The 24987-nt window shown below is 41.3% G+C and overlaps 1 protein-coding gene and 1 pseudogene across 6 annotated transcripts in view; one reads left to right on the plus strand and one right to left on the minus strand.

Annotated features, from left to right (window-relative positions):
* The window catches only part of TCEANC2 (transcription elongation factor A N-terminal and central domain containing 2), a 36496-nt gene that overhangs the window by 711 nt on the left and 10798 nt on the right, over nucleotides 1-24987 (plus strand). Inside the window, exons 1-3 of one of the 6 annotated variants that reach the window (XM_077891855.1) lie at nucleotides 137-395; nucleotides 1016-1164; nucleotides 11836-11977. In XM_077891855.1, the coding sequence (XP_077747981.1) occupies nucleotides 1063-1164; nucleotides 11836-11977 (244 nt within the window). In that variant the 5' untranslated portion in view covers nucleotides 137-395; nucleotides 1016-1062. Of the gene's footprint in view, nucleotides 1-136; nucleotides 396-1015; nucleotides 1165-11835; nucleotides 11978-24987 lie in introns of those variants that run through there. The other 5 variants (XM_077891854.1, XM_077891853.1, XM_077891852.1 and 2 more) reach the window with 5 other exon arrangements.
* Nucleotides 4006-4476, minus strand: LOC144310625 (large ribosomal subunit protein eL33 pseudogene; annotated as a pseudogene).

Genomic DNA, 24987 nt, shown 5'->3' on the forward strand with positions numbered 1-24987 from the left:
TCCGGGTCTGCGAACCCCCAGGGGAGCAAGAAGAACTAGATCCAGTCATCGCGAGTGTTAGAGCGACCCGTCCTCCTCTGATGCCTTCCCCTCGCGGGGCATCCTGGGGCATGTAGTTCTGCGCCGACGGACCGCACATGGTGGGGGCGGGAAAGTTGGTCTCGGAGAACTACAGACGCCCCGGGGGCGCCTGACCCACTCCTTTGCAGTGCATTCTGGGGAATGTGGTTCGCTGAGGCTCCCGGGTGCTCTGAGGGCTGGCGGAGCCAGTTGGGAGAAACCCCCCCGTCCGGCGAGGAAGCGTTTAGTTTAATTGTGACTTCCGCGGTGCAGGCTCGGGGCCTCGGAGGGTGAGCTCTGGAAGGGGCCAGCTGCTGGCAGGGCTGCTTGTCCCGGTGGGTCTCATGTCAGACCGCTGTTAGGTTCCCCTTCCTGGGCTCCTCTGAGTGCTGAGGGTCGAGGAAGATGGTGTTTCCCTTTGCCCAGGGATCCAGAGCACGGCAGTCGTGGGTAGGGTCCTCTGGTCACCGAACAGTTTCCGGAGATGGGTGCTTGTTGTGAGGACCCTGCTGAGATCTGGAGGTGGTGGTGGTTTGCTGGTTGCTAGGGGAACCTTTGGGCTTGTGATGCTGGTGGGGTAGTTGTTAATATTGAGCTCCAGGGGACCCGGTGAAACTCTTAACCCTGCCTCAGCCTCACCGAAGTTGGAAGAGGCTTGAGAAGCCACGGGCTGAACGGCCTGGCCCAGTATTGGAATCCCCTGCACTACGTGCACTTCTGGAAGCTGAGCACCTCCTCCCTTGAGCGGTTAGACCAATCATTGTGGACAGTTTCAGTTCTCAGGAGGATAGTTCTTTCCCGGGACCGAAATGCTCTTTCCTGTCAAAACACTCAGCAGCCCTCGTGATTCGGGAATGCTTCCAGAGTACGATAGAAGCCCATCGTGTCACTTCGGGGCGCACACATCACAGTGGTTGGTTTGGATGACGCTTTAGAATCTTCCCTCTTTCTCCAGCAGAACGCGCTGCGAGCCCGTGAAGGTAGTTGGTGAGTCCGCTAGCAATGGATAAATTCGTCGTCCGCACGCCTAGAATCCAGAGTAGTCCTCAGAAGAAGGATCCTGCTGGAAAGATTTACAAGCAGGCCACTATTGAATCTCTGAAGGTGAGAGGGGATCTGGGACTAGAGAAAATGTGGAAAGGGCTGTGGTAGCAAGGCAGTGCAGAGGAGTTCTACTAGGGAAGACCTATACATTCTTTCTGCTCTGTGCTCTCTTCCCAAAGTGTTCCTGACCATATCCCTGATTCAGTTCCTCCCTTCCTCTATACAGACTTCTATTTATCAATCCCCACACGCATCTCTGTTACTCTTAATGATTATTTTGGCTGTATGCTGGCCGAGAGGACAAACCCCCTAAAATTATTAAATTTTTTTGCAAGATTTTTTTTTTTTTTTGTCTATTAGGTATGTTAAAGTACCAACTATGATTCTGTGTACTCTGTACAAACTCAGTAAAAAGCTGGGTAATGATAGTCTACTGTCATGGCCTTCACAGCTATAAGCTAAGACTGGGAAATAGACTGTTTTCATAGACTCTTTGCAACCTCTGCATGTCCGATTTCTGTTAGCAAAGAAGACGCAAGGATACAGGGCAGATGACAACGAATCAATGGACATGGGTACCCAATTAATGATAAACTAAGAATTATTTCGCTAAAACAAACACACGCTTCTAATTAGTTCCCTTTGCCTTCTTAACCTTTTACATTTCTGGACTTTTCAGTTTCCTTTATGGGCTCCTCCTCCATTAGATCCCTAATATTTGTGTTCCCCAGAGCTTTGTCACATTTTATACTTTTGGCCAGGGTAGCCTTATCTATCTGAAGGCTTCCCATGTTGATGACGGCCAAACTTGTACTTCCAGCCTAGATCTCTGGCAGTGAGAGTGGGATTTGGGGCTAGAGAAGATTTGCACAGGGCCATGATAGCAAGGTGGCATTCTGAGTATTTGACTTACATATTCAGTTGGACTGCTCTTCTAGATGTGCCACAGGCTTACCGGGCCCAGATTAGAAAGCAGTACAGGAGTGTATAAACAGAAGCCCTGAGTTCTAGGATCCTCCTGTGCAACTGGGTGATCTTTAGCAAGTCATTTTCTTACCTGGGATCTCACTTTGTCCTCACCTGTAAAATATGGGGGTTGAACTTTATCAATATTCTTTCTTTTTTTAAAAAAGATCTTATTTATTTTTAAAAAAGATTTACTTATTTATTTGAGAGAGAAGGTGAGAGACAGAGCATGAATAGAGGGGTAGGGGCAGAGGAAGAGGGAAAAGCAGATTCCCTGTTGAGCAGGGAGCTGACAAGAGGCTAGATCCCAGGACCCCAGGATCATGACCTGAGCTGAAGGCAGCCACTCAACTGCCTTCCAGGCGTCCCTTTTTTAAAAGATTGTATTTATTTATTTGAGAGAGAGAGAGGGAAAGAGAGCACAAATGGGGGTGGCGGGGCAGAGGGAGAGGGAAAGCAGACTCCCTTGCTGAGCAGGGAGCCCACCTCGCCCTGGACCCCGGGATCCTGATCTGAGTTAAAGGCAGACGCTTAACCAACTGAGCCACCCAGGCACCCCTATTAGTATTTCTTCAGAGAAACATTGTTATCATTTGGGGCAAGGTAATTCTTTGTTATTTGGAACTGTTCTCTGAGTTACAGAACGTTTACCATCCCAGGCCTTCAGACACTAAATGCCAACGTACATCACATTGTGATAAACAAAAATTCCCTCACATATTTCCAGGCAGCCCTTGGTTGAGATCTACTGAGTTCTAGATGGTTCTTAAAAATTTCTCCTGGTCTTAGAATTTTGTGCATAAGCAAAATTTTCAACTGTCTCAGTTTTGTCAGAGTATTCATGGAGCTATATAGAACAGTGACTTGCAATGACAGATGGTGGTGGGCAGGATTGTGATATCAAACTGGAAGAAAAAGAGGAGGGTAGTAATTGAATTACTCATACACTCAAAAACAAACACCCAGATTCTAATATACTTCCACCTGCCACTTCTCTCCTCTGAGTCCCTGCTTATACCCAGTTGAGAGTCCCTGCATAAAGATGAGAATATTTTATGTGAAGATTATGGAATCAGAATAAGCAATAGGCATAGGGAGAATAACATTCTCCTTAAATACAGTAGATTTTTCTCCCAAACCTGTTCTTTATTCTCCTGTATTTATTTTTATTTACTTATTAATATAATTTTTTTAAAAGAGAACACATGCGTGCATGCAGGGAGGGGCAGAGGGAGAGGAAGAAGAAGAGAGGGAATCTTAAGCAGGCTCCATGCTCAGTACAGAGATTATACCTGAAATCAAGAGTCGGACACTTTACCGACTGAGCCACCTACATGTCCCCTCCTGTAACTACTTTTAAATCTATATACCAAGTAACTGGGACTAGAAACAAACCATTCTTAACTGTTTTATTTCTTACATCCAATTTTCAATTTTGCCTCCTAAATATCCTCCTTGTCCTTACATCTCCCACTTTAAATTTTAAAATCTCTCATCTAGGGATCCCTGGGTGGCTCAGCGGTTGAACGTCTGTCTGCCTTTGGCTCAGGGCGTGATCCCGGACTTCCGGGATCGCGTCCCACGTCGGGCTCCCTGTGAGGAGCCTGCTTGTCCCTCTGCCTATGTCTCTGCCTTCTCTGTGTCTCTCATGAATAAATAGATCATAAAAAAAAAAAAATCTCTCATCTAGAACAGTGCCACGGTCTGTTAACATGTCTTCCTGCCTTTGACATCCTCTCTCATTCTCCCTTCCACACTTAACCCAGAGAAATAAAAAAGAAAATCTCCTCAGGTCACTTCCCTGCCTAATCCTTCAGTGGTTTCTCATTACCTATCAATTGAAGACACTTCTTTACATGACACCCAAGGACCTCTGGGACTTGGTATCGGCTTGCCTCATCCCCTGCTGCTCTTCTTTTTTTTTTTTTTTTTTTTTTACAAGAGAACAAATCTACACCTTTATTTATTTAGTTTTCAGTAAGTTTAAATGCTTGAGGGGTACAGTATCACGTGGATTCTGTGGCCAGTGGCTTTCGCAGAAAGGTTGCTTCGGAATTTGGCACGAACCATGCCGCTGTTTCCATGAGCACGAGTTACTTTTCCCCAGATTACTCTGATTTTGTTTAGTTTGCCACCAGGAGTTACTGTGTTGTTCTTTGCTTTGTACACATAAGCACATCGCTTGCCGAGATAGAATTCTGTTTCATCTCGAGCATAAACACTTCAATCTTAAGTAGAGCTGTGTGCTCCCTCTGGTTCTGGAGACCCTGTTTATAGCCGGCAAAAATGGCCTTGGACCAAAGCCTTCCAGACATAGTCGTCGCTTTAGGAGTCCTATTCCCAGCAGGCCGCACTCAATTGGCACCCAAAGTTCAGGAACAGGAGCACTCCTCACCTCCACAAGCTCCAAGATGGCCACTCTTCTTGTTTACATTCTGTCCCACTCACAATTTCCCAGAGATGGTGTGCTGTTTCATGCCTCTGTGCCTTTGCATATGCTGTTCTCTTCGCCTGGAATGACCTTACTCTTTCTTGTCTTGGAGGCAACATAGTGTGGTGATTAAAACATAGACTCTGGAGCCAAACTGCCTATGTTTAAATCCAGCCACGCCACTTATTATTTGTGTGACCTTGGGTAAGTTATTTAACCTCTCTGTGTCTTTCTTTATCTATAAAATGGAATTAATGATAATATCTATTTTATAACTTAGTTATGAAGTTTGAGTGAGTTAATATATGTAAAGTGCTTGGGACAGAACCTGGCACATACTAAGTAATGTGCAAGTGTTTGCTGTTATCATAAAATCATGACTTACTATTTGTCCCCCCTGACCTAGTTAGAGAGTCTTCTCTACTGTGAGGCCTTTCCTGATCACCCTTCTGTCCCCCAGACAGAAAGTCAATCTAATCACTCCCTTCTCTAAGCCATCCCTGTATCTTAAACATGCCCCTGTCATTGCCCTTATTTGTGCTATATTGTGTTTTTTTTAAATGCTGTACCCTACTACACTCTGAGATTCTTGAAAGACTTGTGTCTTACTGATTCTTGTGTCCCTAGTACTTGGCACAGGGTTTGGTACGTAGAGGATCACAGTGAATTTTTCTGAATGACCAAATGAACTAAAACTCTGAAAACATTGGCATGGCATAGGAGACCCTTCCTGTTCTGCCCCTGTAAACCTCATCCCTTATTGTTCCCTTTTCTAGGAATGCGTTAAGTCTCCAGGGATTTGACTTGATGCTGGTCCCTTTTCCTGGAAAACCTTTTTCTTTTTACAGAGACTACTCATTTGTGAACCCACTCAAGTGTGACTTTCCCTGTGAATCCTAGATTATAAATTTCATGAGTGCAGGGACCTTGGGAATTTTATTTACTTCTGTATCCTTGAACCTATCAGTGCTTGGCACATATTAAGTGGTCAATACATATTTGTTAAATAAATGAATGTTGAAGTGCTTTCTAGGTCCTTTGGGGGGAATTAATCCTTCCCTCTTCAATACTGTCTGAGTACTTCGTTCAAATATCTCTCATAGTACTTGCCTTACTGTATTGTAATTATTAGATTACCTGTACTTTGCCCCAGTCTACCATAAACTCCTGAGGACTGGGACCACAGTATCTAAGGTTCTGATTCTGCTCCAAGGCCTAAGGCAGTGCCTGCTACATTGTAGGTAAGAATTTATTGAATAAACAATAATCATTCTTATTTGGGGATGTCCTTTCAGGGTCTGGATAGTAAACTATTTAACAAATATTATTGCAAAACAACTTTATGCCACACTATGCTAGATACTCCAGGGAACATAAAAGAAATTTAAGATGAAAGTATGAGTCCTCATGGGACTTCGTATTAGGGGATAATATTATAAGAAATTAAGAAGTAACGATAGAAAATCATATGTGGTCCATTACAGAATTGTTGTTTAGTTGGTAAGGGTTAAGAGTTAAAAGGAAAAGCTCAGTGTCGTTTTTAGTGCTCAGAGCACCTTTAAGGGTTGAAGAGATTTGCCTAGGTAGAGGGGAGTAGTGACCTATAACCACTCAATAAGTGGTGCTTGCTGTTCTCTTTCCTTTGTGCATGCATATGTGCTTACTTTATCCATACACAATGACAAAAACAAGTTGAGTTAAATTTGAACTCTAGAAAGTTAGATCTACCAAGTAACTTAGTCCCACATACCAGCATCACATTTAAATACCAAGAATCTGTTGAATGTTCAAGCCTCAGTTTCTCCTTAGTAACATCAGAAATAAGTATATCTAACGTGCAGGGTTATTATGAGAGCTAAATAGATAAGTGCATATTGAAAGAGCTAAGCATTGTGCCTGGCATGTAGTAAAACTGATCAATAATTTCCTCTTTTTGTGTGTGGAAAAGGAGAGGCTTGTGTAGTAAAACTAGAGCTGGGACTGGTGATGATGAGAGCGATAGTAATAATTACTGCCAGTGTTTACTGATCCCATTTCTATGGGCCAGGAATTGTGCTAAGTGCTTTATATATATTAACTCTTTAAATTCTAGTAACAACTCTGTGAAATGGATGCTTTTATCATTTGTATTTTACAGATGAAGAATCTAAGGCACAGAGATTAAATAGCTTGCCCACGGTCATGCAGCCTTAAATGGCAGAGCTGGAATTTGAACTAGACAGTTTGGTTCTACTGTCTGCCCCCTATAGGGTGAACTAAGAAAGTGGAGGTTTCTGAATGTCAAGCAGAGAAGGTATAAAAATCTTGGAACACTAGGAACATTGTACTTCTGTTATTGATGTATTACAAGTAATTTTGCCATAGTCTTACCACATTCAATAAAAGTGATACCCAGTAGAGTTTGTGTAGTATACATTTGGATGGTAAAGGTTAATTTGGTTAATTTCTTCTTACTCCCTTAAAGGAAAATGATTTCTTCTGTTGGTTGCAATAGGAGTTTTATTATTATTATTATTATTATTATTATTATTAAAAGGTTCAAGGATATACTAATTCTTTTAGGTTCAGCACTTTAGAATGCTCTGTAAACCTTTGCTCCTTTTGTAGGATTGAGCAGCCAGTAGATTGTCCTCTGCCCCGCTTAGTGGGATGGTTTCCATCTTATCGCTTATGAGTGAATCATTTTCCCTAATTGGTTTTGTCAAACTTGATGTTTCATCCATCCACAACTGTAAGACAGACGGTGTAAGAGACAGCTCATATTCTTTCTAGTGATAACCTTTCCACAACGTGTAGCTTCCCCCTTTCATATCTTGTGTCCACTTCCCTTGTGCCTCTAAATATATCAGATAACAACTTGAAATACCTGTTTTGGGGGATGCCTGGGTGGCTCAGCGGTTTAGAGCCTGTCTTTGGCCCGGGCATGACCCTGGAGACCCAGGATCGAGTCCCACATCAGGCTCCCTGCATGGAGCCTGCTTTTCCCTCTCCCTGTGTCTCTGCCCCTCCCTCTCTCTCTCTCTCTCTCTCTCTCTCTCTCTTTGTGTGTGTGTGTGTGTCTGTCATGAATAAATAAATAAAATCTTAAAAAAAGAAATACTTGTTTTGGGACCCATATTTGGACAGAAATAAGGAAACATTCTTAGGTATATATGGAATTCTTCTGTTCTGGAATTGACTGCAGATTTTTGTATTTCTGACCTAAAATTTCATGTCTGAAAACTATACTGGACTTTTGTCTTTGCAATAGAGATGACTTTGTTCAATTATACCTACTGTGCACAGGGGATAGAGAGACAAATAAATTGTTCCAACCCTCAAATTACTCACAGATGGGAAGACAGCCTTATAAATAAGTATGTACATAAATTGCTGATACTGTGATAAAAATGTGTCCACACACACACAAAAAATGTGTCCGTATTACAAAGAACCAATAGGGAGTGTGATCAGATTTGGTAGGAAAGAGTTAAGAAAGGCCTCATAGAAGAGGAGATGCTTGAAAAGAGTCTTAAAATATAAATAGGTGTTTATCATATGGTTGAGGCAAAAAGAGCATTCCAGGCAGAGGGTGTGAAACACTGCAGTTCATTTAGGCAGCTTCAAATAGTTTGCCATACCTGGAGCAAATTATGAGGCTGAAAAAGATGTCAGGAGCCAAGTCATGTAAGGCCTTTTATGCCAGGTTAAATAAAGAGTTTGGGCTTCTATAGTTCCATGCACTGGAATGGTCTGATGTGGAATCCCTAACCTCATTCCACCCCTGTAGAAATGCTGGATAAAAAGTCTCTAATACAGAGCTGAGCTTGAAAGCAAGAAAGAGAAATCCTCAGATGCCAGGAAGACAGAGGAAATTCAAACCCTGAGCTTTAAGTGGGAGCTGAAGCTAAGCAGTTTGATGAAACCAGCTATAATGCTTGGGGTGTGAAGCTTTAGGGCCAGTATGGGAACTGCAGATAAGGCCTCAGGCTAATAATTCTCACATGAAGCTGGGAGCCAAAACAGGTCTACCATGTTTGTGAAAATGAACTAGAAAAATTCCATCCACTAGTCCAAGGAAATAGCATGAAGACTGTGATCTTCTCAGAGGTTTGGATGGAAAAAGAATTGACTACAATAAATTTGAACCCAACACTTATTACTATGCATAGTTTTAAATTTACACTCTTGGCAAAACTGAAAATATTAGCATAAAAATTGGTATAGACCAGAGAAATCCAGAGGCTTTGGCCAAGGCAAATGTGAAATTACCCCGTTAAAACATCTCACAATCTAGGGCACCAGACTCCCATAGAAAATAGTCTCCATTGAAGATGAACTTATGGCCAAAATTACAAACTCTCCAAGAAAGGTAATTTCCTAGAGAGAGATGAACAAACAGATAAATAATAGCATTTCTACCCCCAAGAAATGATGAAAATAGTACAACCTCAAAGAAATCTTTTTGTGAATTTTCACAGAAATAAAGAAGAAATTAGAAATTATAAGAAAGAACAGGATAGTATGAAAAGAAAATGGGCAGATTTTGAGGAAAACATTAAGTCATTCAATGAAAAAATTATTTGTTGATGCAGAAACACATTACACAGGTTAAAAGAAGACTATAGCTACAGAGAGAAATGGAGGATTGGAAGCTTGATCTGAGAAAATAACTTAGAATGCATCACAGAAAAATAGAGAAAAATATGAAAGAACAGTTAAGGTACACAAAGAACAGACAAGTCGTTTATATTTCTGATAGGGTTCTACAATGGAGGCTTATGAGGAGGATCCTGATACAGATTTCACTGAGCATACATCTTAACAATTGTAAGGGGGAACACTAAAATGATAGCAATAGAATGTATAATTTCCAAACCATAAAGAAAAACTAGATCAAAGAAAAATTAAACTGTTAAAATCAAAGATATAAAAAAAGCAAAAAGGAAGTGTATCCAGTTATATCAGTAATCATAATAAATTACAAATGGATTAGCCATGCCTGTTAAAAGATAGAGATTCTCAGATTGGATGGGGATGGAGGCAAAATAAAGCCACCATAGGCTATTTAAAGCATAACGACCCAGAAAAGTTAAAAGTCAAGGGATGGAAGACAATATTGAATACATCATAGGCAGGAAATCATCCAAGCAGTGTTTATAATAGAAAAAATATTGGGTGGGGGGGACTCTAAATATCCATTAGGGGAATAAATTTTAAGATTCTAAGATATTTGTATATAAAAATAACAGGATACTATTCATTACTATTAAATGGATCAACTGGATTTATGTATATCAGTATGAATGAATGAAGAAAATATAAGGAGTGAAAAAAGCCTTTTGCAGAATATTATATTTACACTTTACACCTTCCTGTTGAAAATATCCCCTCACCTGGTTTCATTTATTTTGCATTATTTGATACTAATAATACTGCTTTATACTGTAGCAGATCATAACAAAGGACTTGTCTCATTTTTGACTAAAGCACCTAAAGGCCGAGAACAAAGCAGAGTGTTCCCAAATGAGATTCTAGACTATGCAGAACTTGCGAAAGCAGTACCTGAAAATAATTTTTGGTATCCTGAACCCATCACCTTCCCTAGACTATAAAGAAGGTTGAAGTTAAAGGAAGAAAAGAGAAAAAAAATAAAGGAAGAGGGGAAAGAGAGTTCCTTTGGATAAAGTGGGAGGGCCTGTGGTATTTTCACTTGAGGAACTTAACCTCTGTTCCTGGAGCTGGTGAACACAGAGAGCAGACCTGTGCCTGGGAAAGTCTAAAGACAGAGAAAGTGGCTGCATGGAAAAGCTGTTAACCCTTAGAATTCTTCAGGGCAAAGATGTAGGCACAGCAGAAAAAAATGCTGGCTGGCCTAGAGTAGAATTAAAGGACTTAGGTTTACAAGGATCCTTGGAAGGACAGTGGTACCCCTACAGGGAGTCTGTGTAAAGTGGTTTGCCAAAAACTGGGGACTTGTAAGTGGCTGGCTGGAAGAGGCATTGCCAGCATTACCAGAACTGCAGGTGAGGGAGGTCTCAACAGTAGGAGTTCTCCAAGGAACTACAGACCCTTCTCGTATGAGAAAGAGTCAGCCTTACATATCTGTCAGTCTAGAGAGCACACAAAAACCTGATTAGTATAGTATCACAAAAGAAGGAAAGGCTTTTCCTGTCCCTTCTCCTTTTCCCAGCTTCTAACTTAGAAAGGTCAGAGGTCAAAGCAAACAAGCAAGGGAGGAAGGGAAGCAGGGATGGGGAGAGATCTCCCACTGACATCTCTACCAGGGAAGGGAATTGAGACTTTTTTTTTAGTTGGTTTGTATTGAACTATGACCTGCATATAGAAAAGTGGACAAATAATGAGTGTACATCTTGACAGATTTTCACAAAGCTAACATACCTATGTCACCACTATCCAGTTCAAGAAACAGAACATTACCAGAATCCCAGAAGCCCTCTGCCCCTCTTCCTTTCCCTAACTGGCTGACCTCCCCTAGGGTAGTAACCATGGAAGATAAGATTTTTTTAAATTATAAATTAATTTATAAAGGTAATTATAAAAGTACCTTTGTCATTTAGTCTTTCAGTTTAATTTTCTTAAATTCTTAGTCGAAATAATTTCGGAACTACAGAATGGTTGCAAGAGTACAAACAACTTCCCCATCCCCTTCACCCAGATTCCTTAATTGTTTATATTTTACCCTTAATGCAAAGATGCATATCAACTTTAAGGTGGTGATTTCTTTTAGATACAAGAGAGGAATGAGTTTAGTGAAGGATGCCAGGAGACAAACTTCAGAATGTTTCATTATTCTATTATGCAAAATGTTAACTTTTTTCCCTATTATAAACAGTTACTCTGTACCTTTTTATGTGTTTGAAGGTTTTTAAATTTTTTCAAACAAAGTTTGAATTTTTATCATCCAGGAAGTGGGGAGTTGTTGAAGTGTGCTTTTTATTGTTGAAATAAATATGCCTTACGACTTCTTTGCTCTCCGTCCTTGCCTCTAAATTAAGACACTTAAGTGAGCTATATGGTTGATTCACCTTAGTATCGCTTTTCTTTTCTTCCCATCCTTATTGCCTCTCTCTGCTAAGTGCCCAGCGGTGTCTGACATGGTTAGATTAAAACTTGCACTTTTCCTAATAGATGTAACTCTCTTCCTGATTTGCAGTAAGCGGGACCTGCTTTTAAGCAATTACCCATCATTTGGGGCCATCATACACACTGTGCTTTGGTTCAGGTCATAATCAATAATTCATATGTCAGTAGGAGCCCCATTAGCTCAGGTGAAGGCAGATGTTTTTCTAATGAAAATGTTCCATTTTCCAAATGACTTTTCTTTTTCCCAGAGAGTTGTGGTTATAGAAGACATAAAAAGATGGAAAACTATGTTGGAGCTTCCTGATCAGACCAAACAGAATCTAGTTGAAGCTTTACAAGAATTAAAGAAGAAAATACCCTCCAGGGAAGTGTTAAAATCAACAAGAATAGGTATGTTCCTTCTGAGTTTTATGGAAAGGGCTTATATCTTTGTCTCTTTCCTTCTTCCTTTCCTCCTTCCCTCAAATATGAAGTTACTTATCATATCAGTGCTTTTCAAACTGTAGTGAAGGACCATTGCTTAAAAAATTATCTGTTGGTCGCAGACCAGTACTTTTAAAATATGTAATAAAAATTGCCAAAAAAATAAACCATACAAAATACAGGCCCCACCTTTTTCATTATTAGATTCAACAGATAGAAAATTGCTCTGTCAAGTTGCTATTCAAGTTTCTAAATGTTTACTTTAGTTTCTGTACTTAACTCATGGACTGGTAACCAGCAGTGCTCAAAGGATAACTAACCTTTTGAGAGTGTTTGATGTTGGGTGTACAGAAATGTGTGACATGTGGTTCGTGACCGCAAGGAACTTAGGGTTTGGTGGGAGAAACAAGCAGGCGAACAATCAAGAGCAGGAAATATTGGAGGTTATAAACAAAAACATATAAATAGCATCCTGGCTATCATTCTGATCTGTGCAAAGTACACGCTGGCGCAAAGGACAGAGCAGTCACTTACATCTGGGGAATTCAGAAAAGGCCTCATAGAAGAAATGGCATTTCAGCTACATCTTGATGTTCAATCGTGGCTTTTCTGTCCTGAGTGGAAATAACTTGCAGAGTGTGGTTTGTGAAAACAAGATGAGAGCAACATTTGCCGCTACATCATTTATTATAACATCAAGATATTTAAAAGATAAGTCAAGGACTATGTTGAATTGCCATTTTAGTACAGTACACAACTGTGCATAATATGCAAGGGAGGGCCAACATGTGTTCCTCAAGCTGCTCCCAACTCCCTAGGGATTCCAAGGTGGTCATTCACAGCTGCTGTTCTTGCCCTTGCCAGTGCTACCATTGCCTTCTCTGCCTCCCCCTGACCTCTTGTTCATGAGAAGCAAAAGAGAGAGTAGCTTCAGACTGGCGCTAACAGCTGGCAAGAGCTATGTGAAATCCCCCAGAGGGTCCCCCAAGAGTCTTGAGAGTTGCACCCCTGTAACATAAACCAGAATCCGAGAAAATGAGATGCTTAAAGAACATAAAACCCTATCATTATAGCCAAGGAGATTTTCCCATCTGCTGCTGGATTTTCTCTTTATAGGTTGTGGTCACTAGAGGGCAATAATACCATTCATATGAGCTGATAAGATATCTCCACCAGTAGAGGGTACTAGTGATTAATATTTTATGACATGTATATGTGTACATATGTGTATGTTCATATTTAGGCACACATCACAAATACCATTTCTGATCAAATCTTAAATATCAATGGAATAGGTTGGGATTGTCCTATAAATACAGAACACATGATCATTTTAAAAACTTATTTCTATATTTCTACTTGTGGGTTGCCTGGCTGGCTCAGTTAGTAGAGCATGCGATTCTTGATCTTACGGTTGTTGAGTTCAAGCCCCACGTTGGGCATGGAGATTACTTTAAAAAAATTATTTCCATTTGTCCTTTGAGTACAGTTGTGAGTGTGCTTTTAAGAATGGGTGTGTCTGTCTAGTGTTCATGGATTTCAATTCAGGGATCATAATGAAACTATAACAAGGGGGCCTGAGTTAGGAGGAGTTGGAAAGCATCCAGCTTTTGAGTCCTGACCCTACCCCAAGCCCTCCCTAAACCAGAGGCTGTATGGAATATAGGGGTTTCTTGGTTCCTTTGTAGTTACTTTAGTTGCTAGGCTGAAGATTCATTTGGATCATTGCCTGAGAAAGTTTATATTCTTCCACCTTTATCCTTCTGCCTGACCCTACCCTGTGGGTTATAAGGAACAAATATTGACTGACTACTTTCTTTGTGCTAGGAACTGTGTTAGCATGATAATGAAGGAGATAGATATTAGCCCCACCTTTTTGGATCCTGCAGTCTAATGGAAGGACAGACAGTCTAACAAGACTTTATCATACCGTGTGATGAGTGCTGATGATGAGTACAAGCTAGCCAATAGAACATACCTGTTGGAAGTAGAGAAGGTGTTGAAGAACATGTTAGGCAGTGGGTAACATCATGTGAGCTGTACAGAGTGCTGGAGGTGGGGGGTAGAACATGATGCATTCCAGAAACTAAAGGTTTGGTGTGTTTGAAATGTAGTAAGTTGGAAAGAGTGTGGCAAGAAGTGAAACTAGAGAGATGGACCAGATGGACCAGATGGAGAAGGCTCTTTGTAAGCCTGTTTGGTCTTAGTGTGTGTATTAGTTATCTATCTTTGGGTAAAAATTACCCCCAAATTTAGCAGCTTAAATACTTGTTATCTCACATAGTTTTTCTGAGGGTCAGGAATCTGGAAGCTGCTTATTTGGGTGATTCTAGCTCAGGATCTCTTAAGAGGTTACAGTCAAGCTGTTGGCTGGGGCTGCAGTCATCTGAAAGTTTCAACAGGGCTTGAGCATCTCAAAATGGCTCACTCCCAGGACTACTGGTAGGAGGCCTCAGTTCCTCATCACCTGGGCCTCTCCTTATGGCCGCTCATGACATGGCAAGTGATCCAAGAGAGAAAAGCCAAGATGGATGCCACAGTGTCTTTCATAGCCTAATCCTGGAAGTGACATGCTCATAGAAGAGATGACATATCTGTTGTATTCTATCGGTCACATGGACCAACCCAGGTAAAATCTGGGGGCCAACTGAATACAAGTTATGAATACCAAGAGGTAAGGATCATTGGAGGCTATTAGTAGACCAACTACCACAGCATATATTTCTTAACTATTTTACTTCTTGGATCTGCGTATTTATGATCATTTGTAGAAATTTTACAGCCATCATCTCATCAGAAGTGCCTCTTTTTCATTCTCGGTGTTCCTTCCTTTTAGGATTCTACAGTCAGAAGTATGTTAGACCTTTCATTTTCCAAACAGCTTAGCTTGTCAGTCATCATCCTATTTCCTTATCTCACAGAATTCCAGGAAATTTCTTCAAATATGTCTTCAAAGTCATTAATTCTCTCTTCAGCTTACTCTAATCTGCTATTTAACTCATTCATGGAGTTCTTTGTTTCAAAGCCATTTTACATTTTTACAAGATTTTCCCCCAAAATCTGTCTCTTTTCAATATTATTTGTACATCTGTGTCATTATGCCTTTTATTGCTTTATTTTTTTAAAAGATTGACTTATTTACTAGGGAGAGAGAGAGAGAGAGAAAGCCTGTATGTGCAAGCAGGAGGGCGCAGAGGGAGAGGGAGAAAGGGGTCCTCAAGCAGACTCTCTGCTGAGTTTGGAACCCAGTGGGGGGCTTGATCCCAGGACCTTGAGGTCATGACCTGGGCTGAAGTCAGACACTTAACCCATTGAACCACCCAGGTGCCCCTCGCCTATTATTTCTTTAGACATTAATGTATGGTTCTTCTGTATTCTTCATCTAACTATTCTAGTACTTGTGGCTTTGTTTCTTCTGACTCTCATGGTGCTTGCTTTTCCATTTTTTAAATATTTTATTTATTCATGAGAGACACAGAGAGAGGCAGAGGGAGAAGCAGGCTCCCCCCAGGGAGCCCGATGCAGGACTTGATCCAAGGACCCCAGGATTGCAACCTGAGCTAAAGACAGACACGCAACCAATGAGCCATCCAGGTGCCCAGTGCTTGCCTTTCCATGTGCTTGTTGATTTTTAATTGGGGGCTCACTTTTTTTCTTTTAATCCATGGGAATCCCATGGGATTAGGTTGGAGCTTCCCTCTAGAGGGGATTTTATTTTATTTTATTTTATTTTATTTTATTTTATTTTATTTATTTATTTTTTTTTTTAGTTTCTGCCAGTAGTCAAGGGCCACTTCTGACTTTGAGTACTTTAGCATACATTACAAGGATCCCAGCTCAGTATCAGAGTCCCATGATTAGCTCTCCCAGTTCACCACTGGCTCAAAGTTAAGTTTTTGAGCAGCATTTCTGTTAACATCACCCCTCAGGATAACCCTACTCCTTTAGCTTCTGCTTACGTTTTTGGAGGAGGGAATGAGGTGACTTTTATCCAGAATCTAGTTTATTGCGGTTCAAGGCTAGCTTTAGTCCACCAGAAAGCCAGAGAGCTTAAGGATAGTAAGTGGTTGTTATAGAAGGGTTTTGAATGGAGGAGTGACATATTCAGATTTGTGTTTTAGAAAAATCTGTCTACCATGTGGGAAAAGTGTTGGAGAAAAGCAAACATAGAGACAGGAAGCCTAGTTAAGAAGCAATTAAAACATCTAGGTGAGGGACACCTGGGTGACTCAGTGGTTGAGCGTCTGCCTTTGGCTCAGGGGCGTGATCATGGAGTCCCAGGATCGGGTCCCGTATCGGGCTCCCTGCATGGAGCCTGTTTCTCCCTCTGCCTATGTCTCTGCCTCTCTCTCTGTGGGTCTCTCATGAATAAATAAATAATATCTTTAAAAATATATATGTATGTGTTTAAAAAAAAGGTGAGAAATGAGAGTGGTCTAGATGGGATAGCCATTATAGGGATGGAGCAGTGTGCTTGGAATCAAGAGATATAAATGAAATAGAATCCAAAGGACATAGACATTGATTGGATGTTGGGAATGAAGATAAATAAATGAAGGTTGAGGCCCAGATTCCTAATATGGACAAATTGGTGGATGGCAGTACCACTTACTACCATAGAGGTGGGGGAAATAAGTTCGATTTTAGACCTACTGTATTTGACATACTGTGGACATCCAAGAGGAAATGTCCAAGACATTGGATGTACAAGGCTGAAGCTAAGGAGAGACCCTAAATATATATATTTGAGAGTCATCATCAGCATATAGTTAGAAATTGAGGCAATAGAAATAGGTAAGCTTGCACAGAGAGAATAGCTAAGAGCAAAGCCCAAAGTCCTGAAGCACACCAATACTTAAGAGACTTGTAGAAGGAAACTGAGAAGGTGTGACCAGAAAAACAGAAAGGAAACAGGAGGGAATGCTGTCATGCAGTGGGAGGAGCAGGGTACTGGGGGGGGAGGGGCGGCTGGGAGGGGGTGGTGCAGAGGTCAGTATGTCCATTGTTGTCAAAGGGCCAAATAAGTGATATCTGGAGATTGCATGTTAGGTTTTGCAAAGTAAGGTCATCAACAATTTTGGTAAGGACTGTTTCAAAAGCACAATTAGGAGCAGAAGCTTGAAGAGGGAGGAGGAGGTAAGGAAATGACACTGTGACAGTAGACAGCTCTTTCAAAAAGTTTTGTGTTGAAAGAAAAGAGAGGCAGCAGTATCAGAAAGAGAATGTGGGATGGAAGAAAGTGCTGAGTTTTGGAACAGGAGAGATGCTAACCTGCTGAGTGACAGGCTCACAGAGTTACCTTGTCTGGGAGAATGGACCCGCCTCAGCAAAGCCTGACTGTGGAGGTGAGAGGGAACAAAGACGCCAACGTGCCTTTCCGCTGTGTTGCCCTCTCCTCCGGCTCATTCTGTCTGCCTTCAGACCCTTTAATTGTCTGTTGCCTCTTCCGGGCACCTGGTTCTCTTTTCTAGCCACTTTCCTTTAAAAATGATTGATACAACCGCCTTTTCTGCCCCTCCCACTCCTTTAAACCTTTCTGTCCTGGCTTCTCCCACCCCTCTATTCTTCCCTCACAGGACACAGTGATTTCTTTCTATCCAAATCCAATAGTCTCATCTCATTTCTCATGTTCCCCGAACGATGAACTTGAGACCATTGATTGCTTACTTTTGTTGACATAAATGACACTGAATTTGTTCCCGATTCTGTGTCTATTTTTTACATGTTACTTCTTTTTTATATGTTTATTTCTTTCATATCCCTTATCTGAGTTTATAATTATGCATGTACTTCTTTGTTTTTTATTTGCCAACTAGCAACTCTATGCCTACAGGACATTGCTCTTTATTCACCAGTACATTTCAGGCATTAGCATGGCTTGTAGCCGCTCAGGATATATTCATCAAATTAGGGATCCCTGGGTGGCTCAACAGTTTAGCGCCTGCCTTCAGCCCAGGGGTGATCCTGGAGACCTGGGATCGAGTCCCATGTCGGGCTTCCTGCATGGAGCCTGCTTCCCTCTTTCCCTCTGCCTGTGTCTCTGCCTCTCTCTCCCTCCCTCTCTCTCTCTCTCTCTCTCTCTCATGAATAAATTTAAAAAAAATTTTTTTTAAAGGATATATTCTTCAAATCAGTGAAAATGACAAGGACAAAGATTTTCTCCATGGTTCTTTCTAGTTTTATATATCCTGTTTCTTGCCTTTCTCTGTTTCTTCATCCTTGTCCCCTTCCCCTACTGTTCCATAAATCAGCTGCTTTAGAGTTTTTAACCAGAGAGTTGTCCAGTTTAACTGAGGTGACTTAATTCAGGTGACTCTTGGATATGCATCTCCTGTTCTCATTAATTTTTGGAACTTAGACTTTTAGAAATGTTCTGATTTGTAGTCCTGCAACTTTCCTAAAATCTTACTAATTTATTAGGTAAAAATAGCATCTCGTTTTCATTTGTTGCATAAAATGAATTGGTTTTTGTGTTTATCGGTACTTTGTCTTTTTTGTGTGAATTGTTTGTATCATTTGTCCAGTTACACTTGAGAGCTTATCATTTTTGTTATCTCTTTCTGAATTCTGTAAAGTCAGTGTCATAACACTTTTAAATCCGTTTAGCTACTTCAGTTTATAAACAAGGAAACTCAGGTTCAGAGAGATGAAGTGACTTATCTAGGGCCACTTAGTGAGGTTAGCACCAGAAATGTAATGAGAGCCCAGGTCTCTTGAGACAGAGCTGTTTCCTGGTTAGCAGACAGACTGCCATTGTGCCCTGGACCCCAGCCATATGTCCCTTTATTTTATCAGAGCATTTCTCTGGGTTCTGCCATCTGCTCAAACTCACCTTTTTAAGTCAGAATTTAGTGCCTTTTCTTATGTACCCCAGATGGGAGTTTTCTCCTGGTATTCGCATTTTAGTCAATATCCCTAGGATTTTGGTCTGACATAAACTCTTTAGGTGGAAATATCCAGCAGGCAGTAGGCGCTAAGGGACAGAAGTGCAGATGAGAGATTTAAGACTAACAGTATATATTTGGAAGTCATCAGCCCAGAAGCATATGCTTACAATCACCTAAGTGGATGAATTCTCTGAGTAAAAGGAAAACAAAAGGCTGGAGAATTGAACCTGAGAGGATGTCTGTGGTAGGGAAGTGGGAGGAAGAAGAGGAGCCGGTGAAGAGATAAGTGTAATTAAAGAGGGAGAGGGTCAGGGCAGTACAAAGACATGCAGGCCCAGGAGAAGAGTGTTTTAAGAGGCAAGAGAAATGCGTGGCCTCACTGTTCTCACATGGTCTGGGAAGTCAAGGGCTAGCTAGGCCAAAGCCTTCAGACCTGGTACTGAATAAAGGGGCTCTGTGACTGGATATCTTTATTATAGAGGAAATAAGTGGGCAAGGGGTATAGGTAAGTGTCTGGTAAGGCAGTGGAGTCAGGCCTTGCCCTCTTAACCTAGTGAGCATGCTCTCCGTTTGCAGTGCCGTGCATATGAATATTCTGGGGGAAGTGTTATATCCGTCCTGTTGATCTGATTTCAGAGATGTCTTGGTTTCATTTATGGTTGGTTAACAACAAAGACTATACTTTCAGGGATCATTTCTATAGTTTGGTTGGTTAACAACAGCAAAAACCCCTGTACTCACAAAATACTTTCCCATCTATGATTTCATTTGATTAGACAACAGTTGTGTGAGGGAAATGTTATGATTGTCTCCATTTTACAAGGAGAAACTGAGGCTTAGTGAGTTTGAAGTAATTTGCCGTCCGTCAGAAAACCAAGTAAGTGAAAAAGCTATAATATACTTGCACCATGTCATGTCACCTCTTGAAACCTAACGTGCCTTTGTCCATGGTAAACTCTTGCTTGCTCTTCAAGACCTGGATGAAACCTGGTCTTCTATGTGGAGCTGAAAATGTTTGGTGAATGAATAAATGAGTTAGTGAGTGGGTGAATGAAATAGGTTTGTGATTTAACTTGCTCAAGGTTGTGGTAAAAGTTAGTGAGTGGCAAGGACCTTTCAAATGGCCTTTTCTTTTCAAGTTGTCCCATACATTGTCATTGCTTCAGCAATCTTGAACTACTTTTAGATTCCTGTGTTCATTTTATGTTGAATAATGTACTGACAAATTGCCACTAAATTAGTGGTTTTTAAAACCTTGAAACACAAATTTATTATCTTACAGTTTCATAGGTCAGAAGACAGGTCCATTGGGCTAAAATCAAGGTGTTGGTAAGGCTGCATCCCTTCCTGGATACTGTAGGGAAGAATCTGTTTCCTTGCCTTTTCCAGTTTCTAGAAGCACCTGAATCCTGTGGCTTATGGCTCCCTTGCTTCATTTGCAGAGCTGGCAATGGTGGGTTGAATTCTTACATCTTATCTCTCCGACACACGCCTTCTGTCTCTTCTACTTTTAAAGACTTGTGTGATTAGATTGGGCCCACTTAGATAATTCAGGCTAATCTTCCCATCTCAGGGTCCTTAACCTTAATCTTGTCCAAGTCCCATTTTCCATGTAAGGTAGTGTATTGACAGGTTCTGAGGATTGGGACATGGATATCCCTGGGGATCAGTTTTTGCTTACCATAGCCCTTAAATTACGTCCTGCTAGTTCAGGTTCCGTCTTCTCCTTCACTGTGCTTCTTGTGTGAGTCCTGTCTTCTTGGATCGTTGTCAAGACTCAGGACAGGCATTTCCTCTTTTCATGGTGTTCCCTAGCCCTTTTGCCAGCTGAATTGACTCCTCTGTCCTTTTGACCCTCCCTGATGTTCCCCTTCAATACTGTCTTAGGATCCTGAACCTACCTGTAACACTTCTGTGTATTTTGTTTTGTTTAGGTGTCTTCTCCTATGCTTAGACCTATTGGAGCTCCTGAGTACAGGATTATCTTGTTCAATATTCCATCCCAGTGTCTAGCACAAGGCCTGGTACATACTTTGTATTTCATAATGTTTGTCAAATGAGTGAAAGACTGCTTCCTGCAGGGAAATTGTCTTAACAGTGTGCCAGGATGCAGAAACCCCCTACCCTTAAACCTAAGGGACTTGACTTAGATCATAAGACCAGCCAGTGGCACTGCTTGCTTTAAAACATAAAAACTTCATGGACCAAATAATGATTTTGCAGATGATTAACTCCCTTGATGTAGCTACTGACCAACTTATGACCTTGGGGAAGGGTCACAGAGCCTCATATTTTTTTCATCTCAATCAAGAAGAGATAGGACCGACCATATGATCAACCAGAGGTATGAGCATAGGGTTAAAGCATGAGCTCTGGAGCCACACTGCCTATGTTTGAAACCTGGTCCTACTTCTTACTTGCGGTGTCCTGCAAGTCATTTTATTTCTAATTCCTTGGGTTCTTTACCTATAAAATGGGGAATCATAACAGCACCTGCCTGTTTTGAGGCTTAAACAAGTTAAAGTTAAGTAAAGCATTTTAGCATGGTAGCTGTCATTATTTTACCATGAAATTCCCTCTATGATCTCAAATTTATTATTTCATCTTGTTTTGTTTTTTCTCTAGAAGAGGATTTCCTAGACCTTTTCTCTTCTCTTTTCCTGCTCCAGACTGTCACCCTCTTGCTGACAAATCTTGCATCATCATGGGCTCTGTTACAGTACTGCCCTTTCTGGAGGGATTTGCTGGTGTTGGCAGCACCTCCTGACCAGTCTGGGTAGGGGTCCTGTGGGGCATCTGTGAGGTGTACTGCCTCCTATAGGCCAGAAGCAGTGACCCCATTGCCCTGGCCTGAGAGTTGAAGCCTTCTGCTCTTTGGCCACCTCTCAAGACCTATGCTCTTCTGATTTGGGAATATCAAGAAGTTTAACAGCATTACCCCACAGAGCTTTATTGAACACGCCCCGCATGCCAGTCTCTAATAACAGAGAGGTACAGGGCATTAGGGGTTAAGTGTGCAGGCTCTGGAGCCAGACTGTATGTGTTCAGATCCTGGCCTGTACACTTAGTAGCTGTGAATCCTTGGTTACTTTGCCTAGCTTCATTTTCTCATTTGTAAAGGGAGTTATAACAGTAGTATTTAATTCATTGTTTAGTTATAAAAATTAAATGGGATAATTCATATACAATCTGGAGTAGAAAGCAAGAATTCTTAATAATGGGAGAGAATTAGAAACTTTTTATTTCCCCAGCACTTTCGGATTCACTTCTTTATACTATGGTTCCATTATTTTGTTTGCAGTTGTGTGATTTTCCCAATCAACTGCATCCATATTTAAATGTTAGTACAAAAGCAATTTGAAAACCAAATGAAAAAAAAAAAAAGAAAACCAAATGTTTAAATGGCTTTTATTTAACTGTTTGATCCCATTCAGCAAACATTTATTGATTGTTCTGTGCCAGGCACTATATGCCAGGAGCTGAGACTATAACTTGGAGTATGATGGGGGGCTCTGCCCTCAAGATGTTTACAGTTTAGAAGGGAAGGTGAGTATTAAACATTCTAGACAGAGGGAACAGTGTGAGCTAAGGCTCAGAAATGTAAGGTGGCCAGACAGCCTGGCTTGAAACAATGACCTGCAAGTTGCTTTCCAAGACTAGAACTTAGTACATGAAGGCAAAGGGGTAGAAGAGCTGGGGGTGACTGGAGGGAGGAGAAAGGATGGCAAGGTAAGAGGTGAGGCCAAAGAGCTTCCAGGTCATTGAAAGCTTGAATGTGATACTTAGGAATTAATTCGAGGGCGGTGGAAAGAGCCATCCAAGGGCTTTTGGTAAGGGGGTAATGAGATCAAGCTGTGTTTTTAGAGATTTATTTATTTATATTAGAGAGAGAGAGTTGGGGGAGAGGGAGAGAGAGAGAGAGAATCTTCAGGCAGACTCCCTAATGAATGTGGAGCCTCATGCCAGCTGGATTTCAGGAAGCTGGGATCATGACCTGTGCCCAAACCAAGAGTCAGATGCTTAACCGACTAAGCCACCCAGGCACCCCTCAGATCGTGTTTTTATTTTTATTTATTTATTTATTTTTAAAATATTTTATTTATTTATCCATGAGAGATACAGAGAGAGAGAAGCAGAGACATAGGCAGAGGGAGAAGCAGGCTCCATGCAGGGAGCCTGATGTGGGACTTGATCCCGGGACTCCAGGATCACGCTCTGGGCCAAAGGCAGGTGCTAAACCACTGAGCCACCCAGGGATCCCCCAGATCGTGTTTTTAAAAGGTTGTTTTGACTTCTGTAATGAGGATGAGGTGGAGAAGGCCAGACTGGTGACAAAGACTGGTTAGTATGTCTCTGCAGTAGACCTGCAGAGAGATGGTAAGGACCTGAATTAGGGTAGCCGTGAAGAGGAAGAGGAGGTGAGAAGGAAAAGATAGAAAAAATGTTAAGGAGCCTGATATGATGAGTGAATGGCGGTGCCATTGTGTGATAGGAAGTACAGAAGGAGGGACTGATGAGGGTAATAATGAGTTCCATCCTCTATCTTAGAAGTGTTGAGTTCCTTAATCATAGGAAACAAACTGAGGGTTGCTTCAGGTGGGAGATGGAGCCACTGGGTGATGGGCATTAAGGAAGGCGTGGGATATAATGAGCACTGTGTGTTATATACAACTGAGGAATCACTGAACTCTACTTCTAAAACTAATAATCCACTATATGTTAATTAATTGAATTAAAAAAAAGTGTTGAGTTAGAGTTACTTACAAAAGAAGCAGGTTGAGCTGTCTGGTAGGGGACTGGACGTTTGGCTCTTGTGCTCAGTGAGAGCCTTTGGGCTAGAGCTACATATGTGGTACTACAGATGGTAGTTTGACTACAGAAGTGGGTAAGATTACTCAGGGAGGGCAGGTGGAGAAAGAAGAGAGGAGGCCAAGGACAATGCCCCAGCTCAGGTTCACAGGTAATTAAAGGTTAGGGAAGATGTATGTAGTCAGCAGAAGAAAGAGAAGGAACAGTCACAGGTGGGGTCTCAAAAAGTGGTGGAAAAGAGTATTTTAGAAGACAGAAAGCTTCAAAGGCCCAGAAGGAACAAGTTAATGTCAGGATGGAGAAGATCCATTGAATTTGACAAGCAGAAGGACTCTGAGAGGCCTCTGCATCTTCATTTCTCACAGATAGAGCTAGATCAACAGTGCCTTTCTTGGAGAGAGAAGAGAAGAAGGGGAACACATGAAGAAAAGGATCTGTATTCCCAAGAACTTTGAATGTACCTCCGTTACAGCACCACCTGTGCTGTTAGGATTGCTTACAGGTTGAGCCAGTCCGGGAGACTGTGAGCTAAATGGCACAGATGCATGCAGTCCTACTACTTGGAGGAGACCTCCATTAATAATTTCATTAGAAATTCTTTAGACTTTTCTCTGCATATAAACAAGTATATGTGCTTATATGTATATACAAATATAATTTTAAAAGTAAATATTGGCTCATACTGTGTGTGCTCTCCTGAGAACCTGAAAAAAGTAATCATCTTTCCATGTTACTACATGTAGAGTGATTTCAGACTTTTATGGTTGCAAAGTATTCGTTGTTTGAGTGGATTATAATTTATTTAACAAATTTGACTCTTAATGATGAACTTCCAATTGTTTCTCGCTTTTCACTATCACAAACAGTAATGTAAGGGTGTTTTTGTACACATTTCTGTGCACAAAAGGTGCACAGGGTGAATATAGGTTAACTTCGAGGGACTGTGTCTTATGTCTCTTTGTACTAATTTTTCTATCTTATAATATGGCACAATTTCCCCTTTCATTCACATTTCCTCATATATTTTAGTAAAAAGACGTTATTCTTCACATGAGTCTCTCATTCATTCCACCAACATTTACTGCACACCCACTCCCAACCTCTACCTCCTGCCACTGTGTTCTCTGCTGGACAAAGATGAACATGTTGTAGCTCTTGCCCTCAAGCTCTCTTTGGTGGGCAAGAGAAGTAGCTGATCGGATAATTACAACTAATTATTACAATTATTGTGAGGAACAGAAGCACAAGGTGCTGAGAAAGCACAGAGGAGAGGCACTGACC

This window comes from Canis aureus, chromosome 3 (assembly GCF_053574225.1).
Source record: "Canis aureus isolate CA01 chromosome 3, VMU_Caureus_v.1.0, whole genome shotgun sequence".
NCBI lineage: Eukaryota > Metazoa > Chordata > Mammalia > Carnivora > Canidae > Canis > Canis aureus.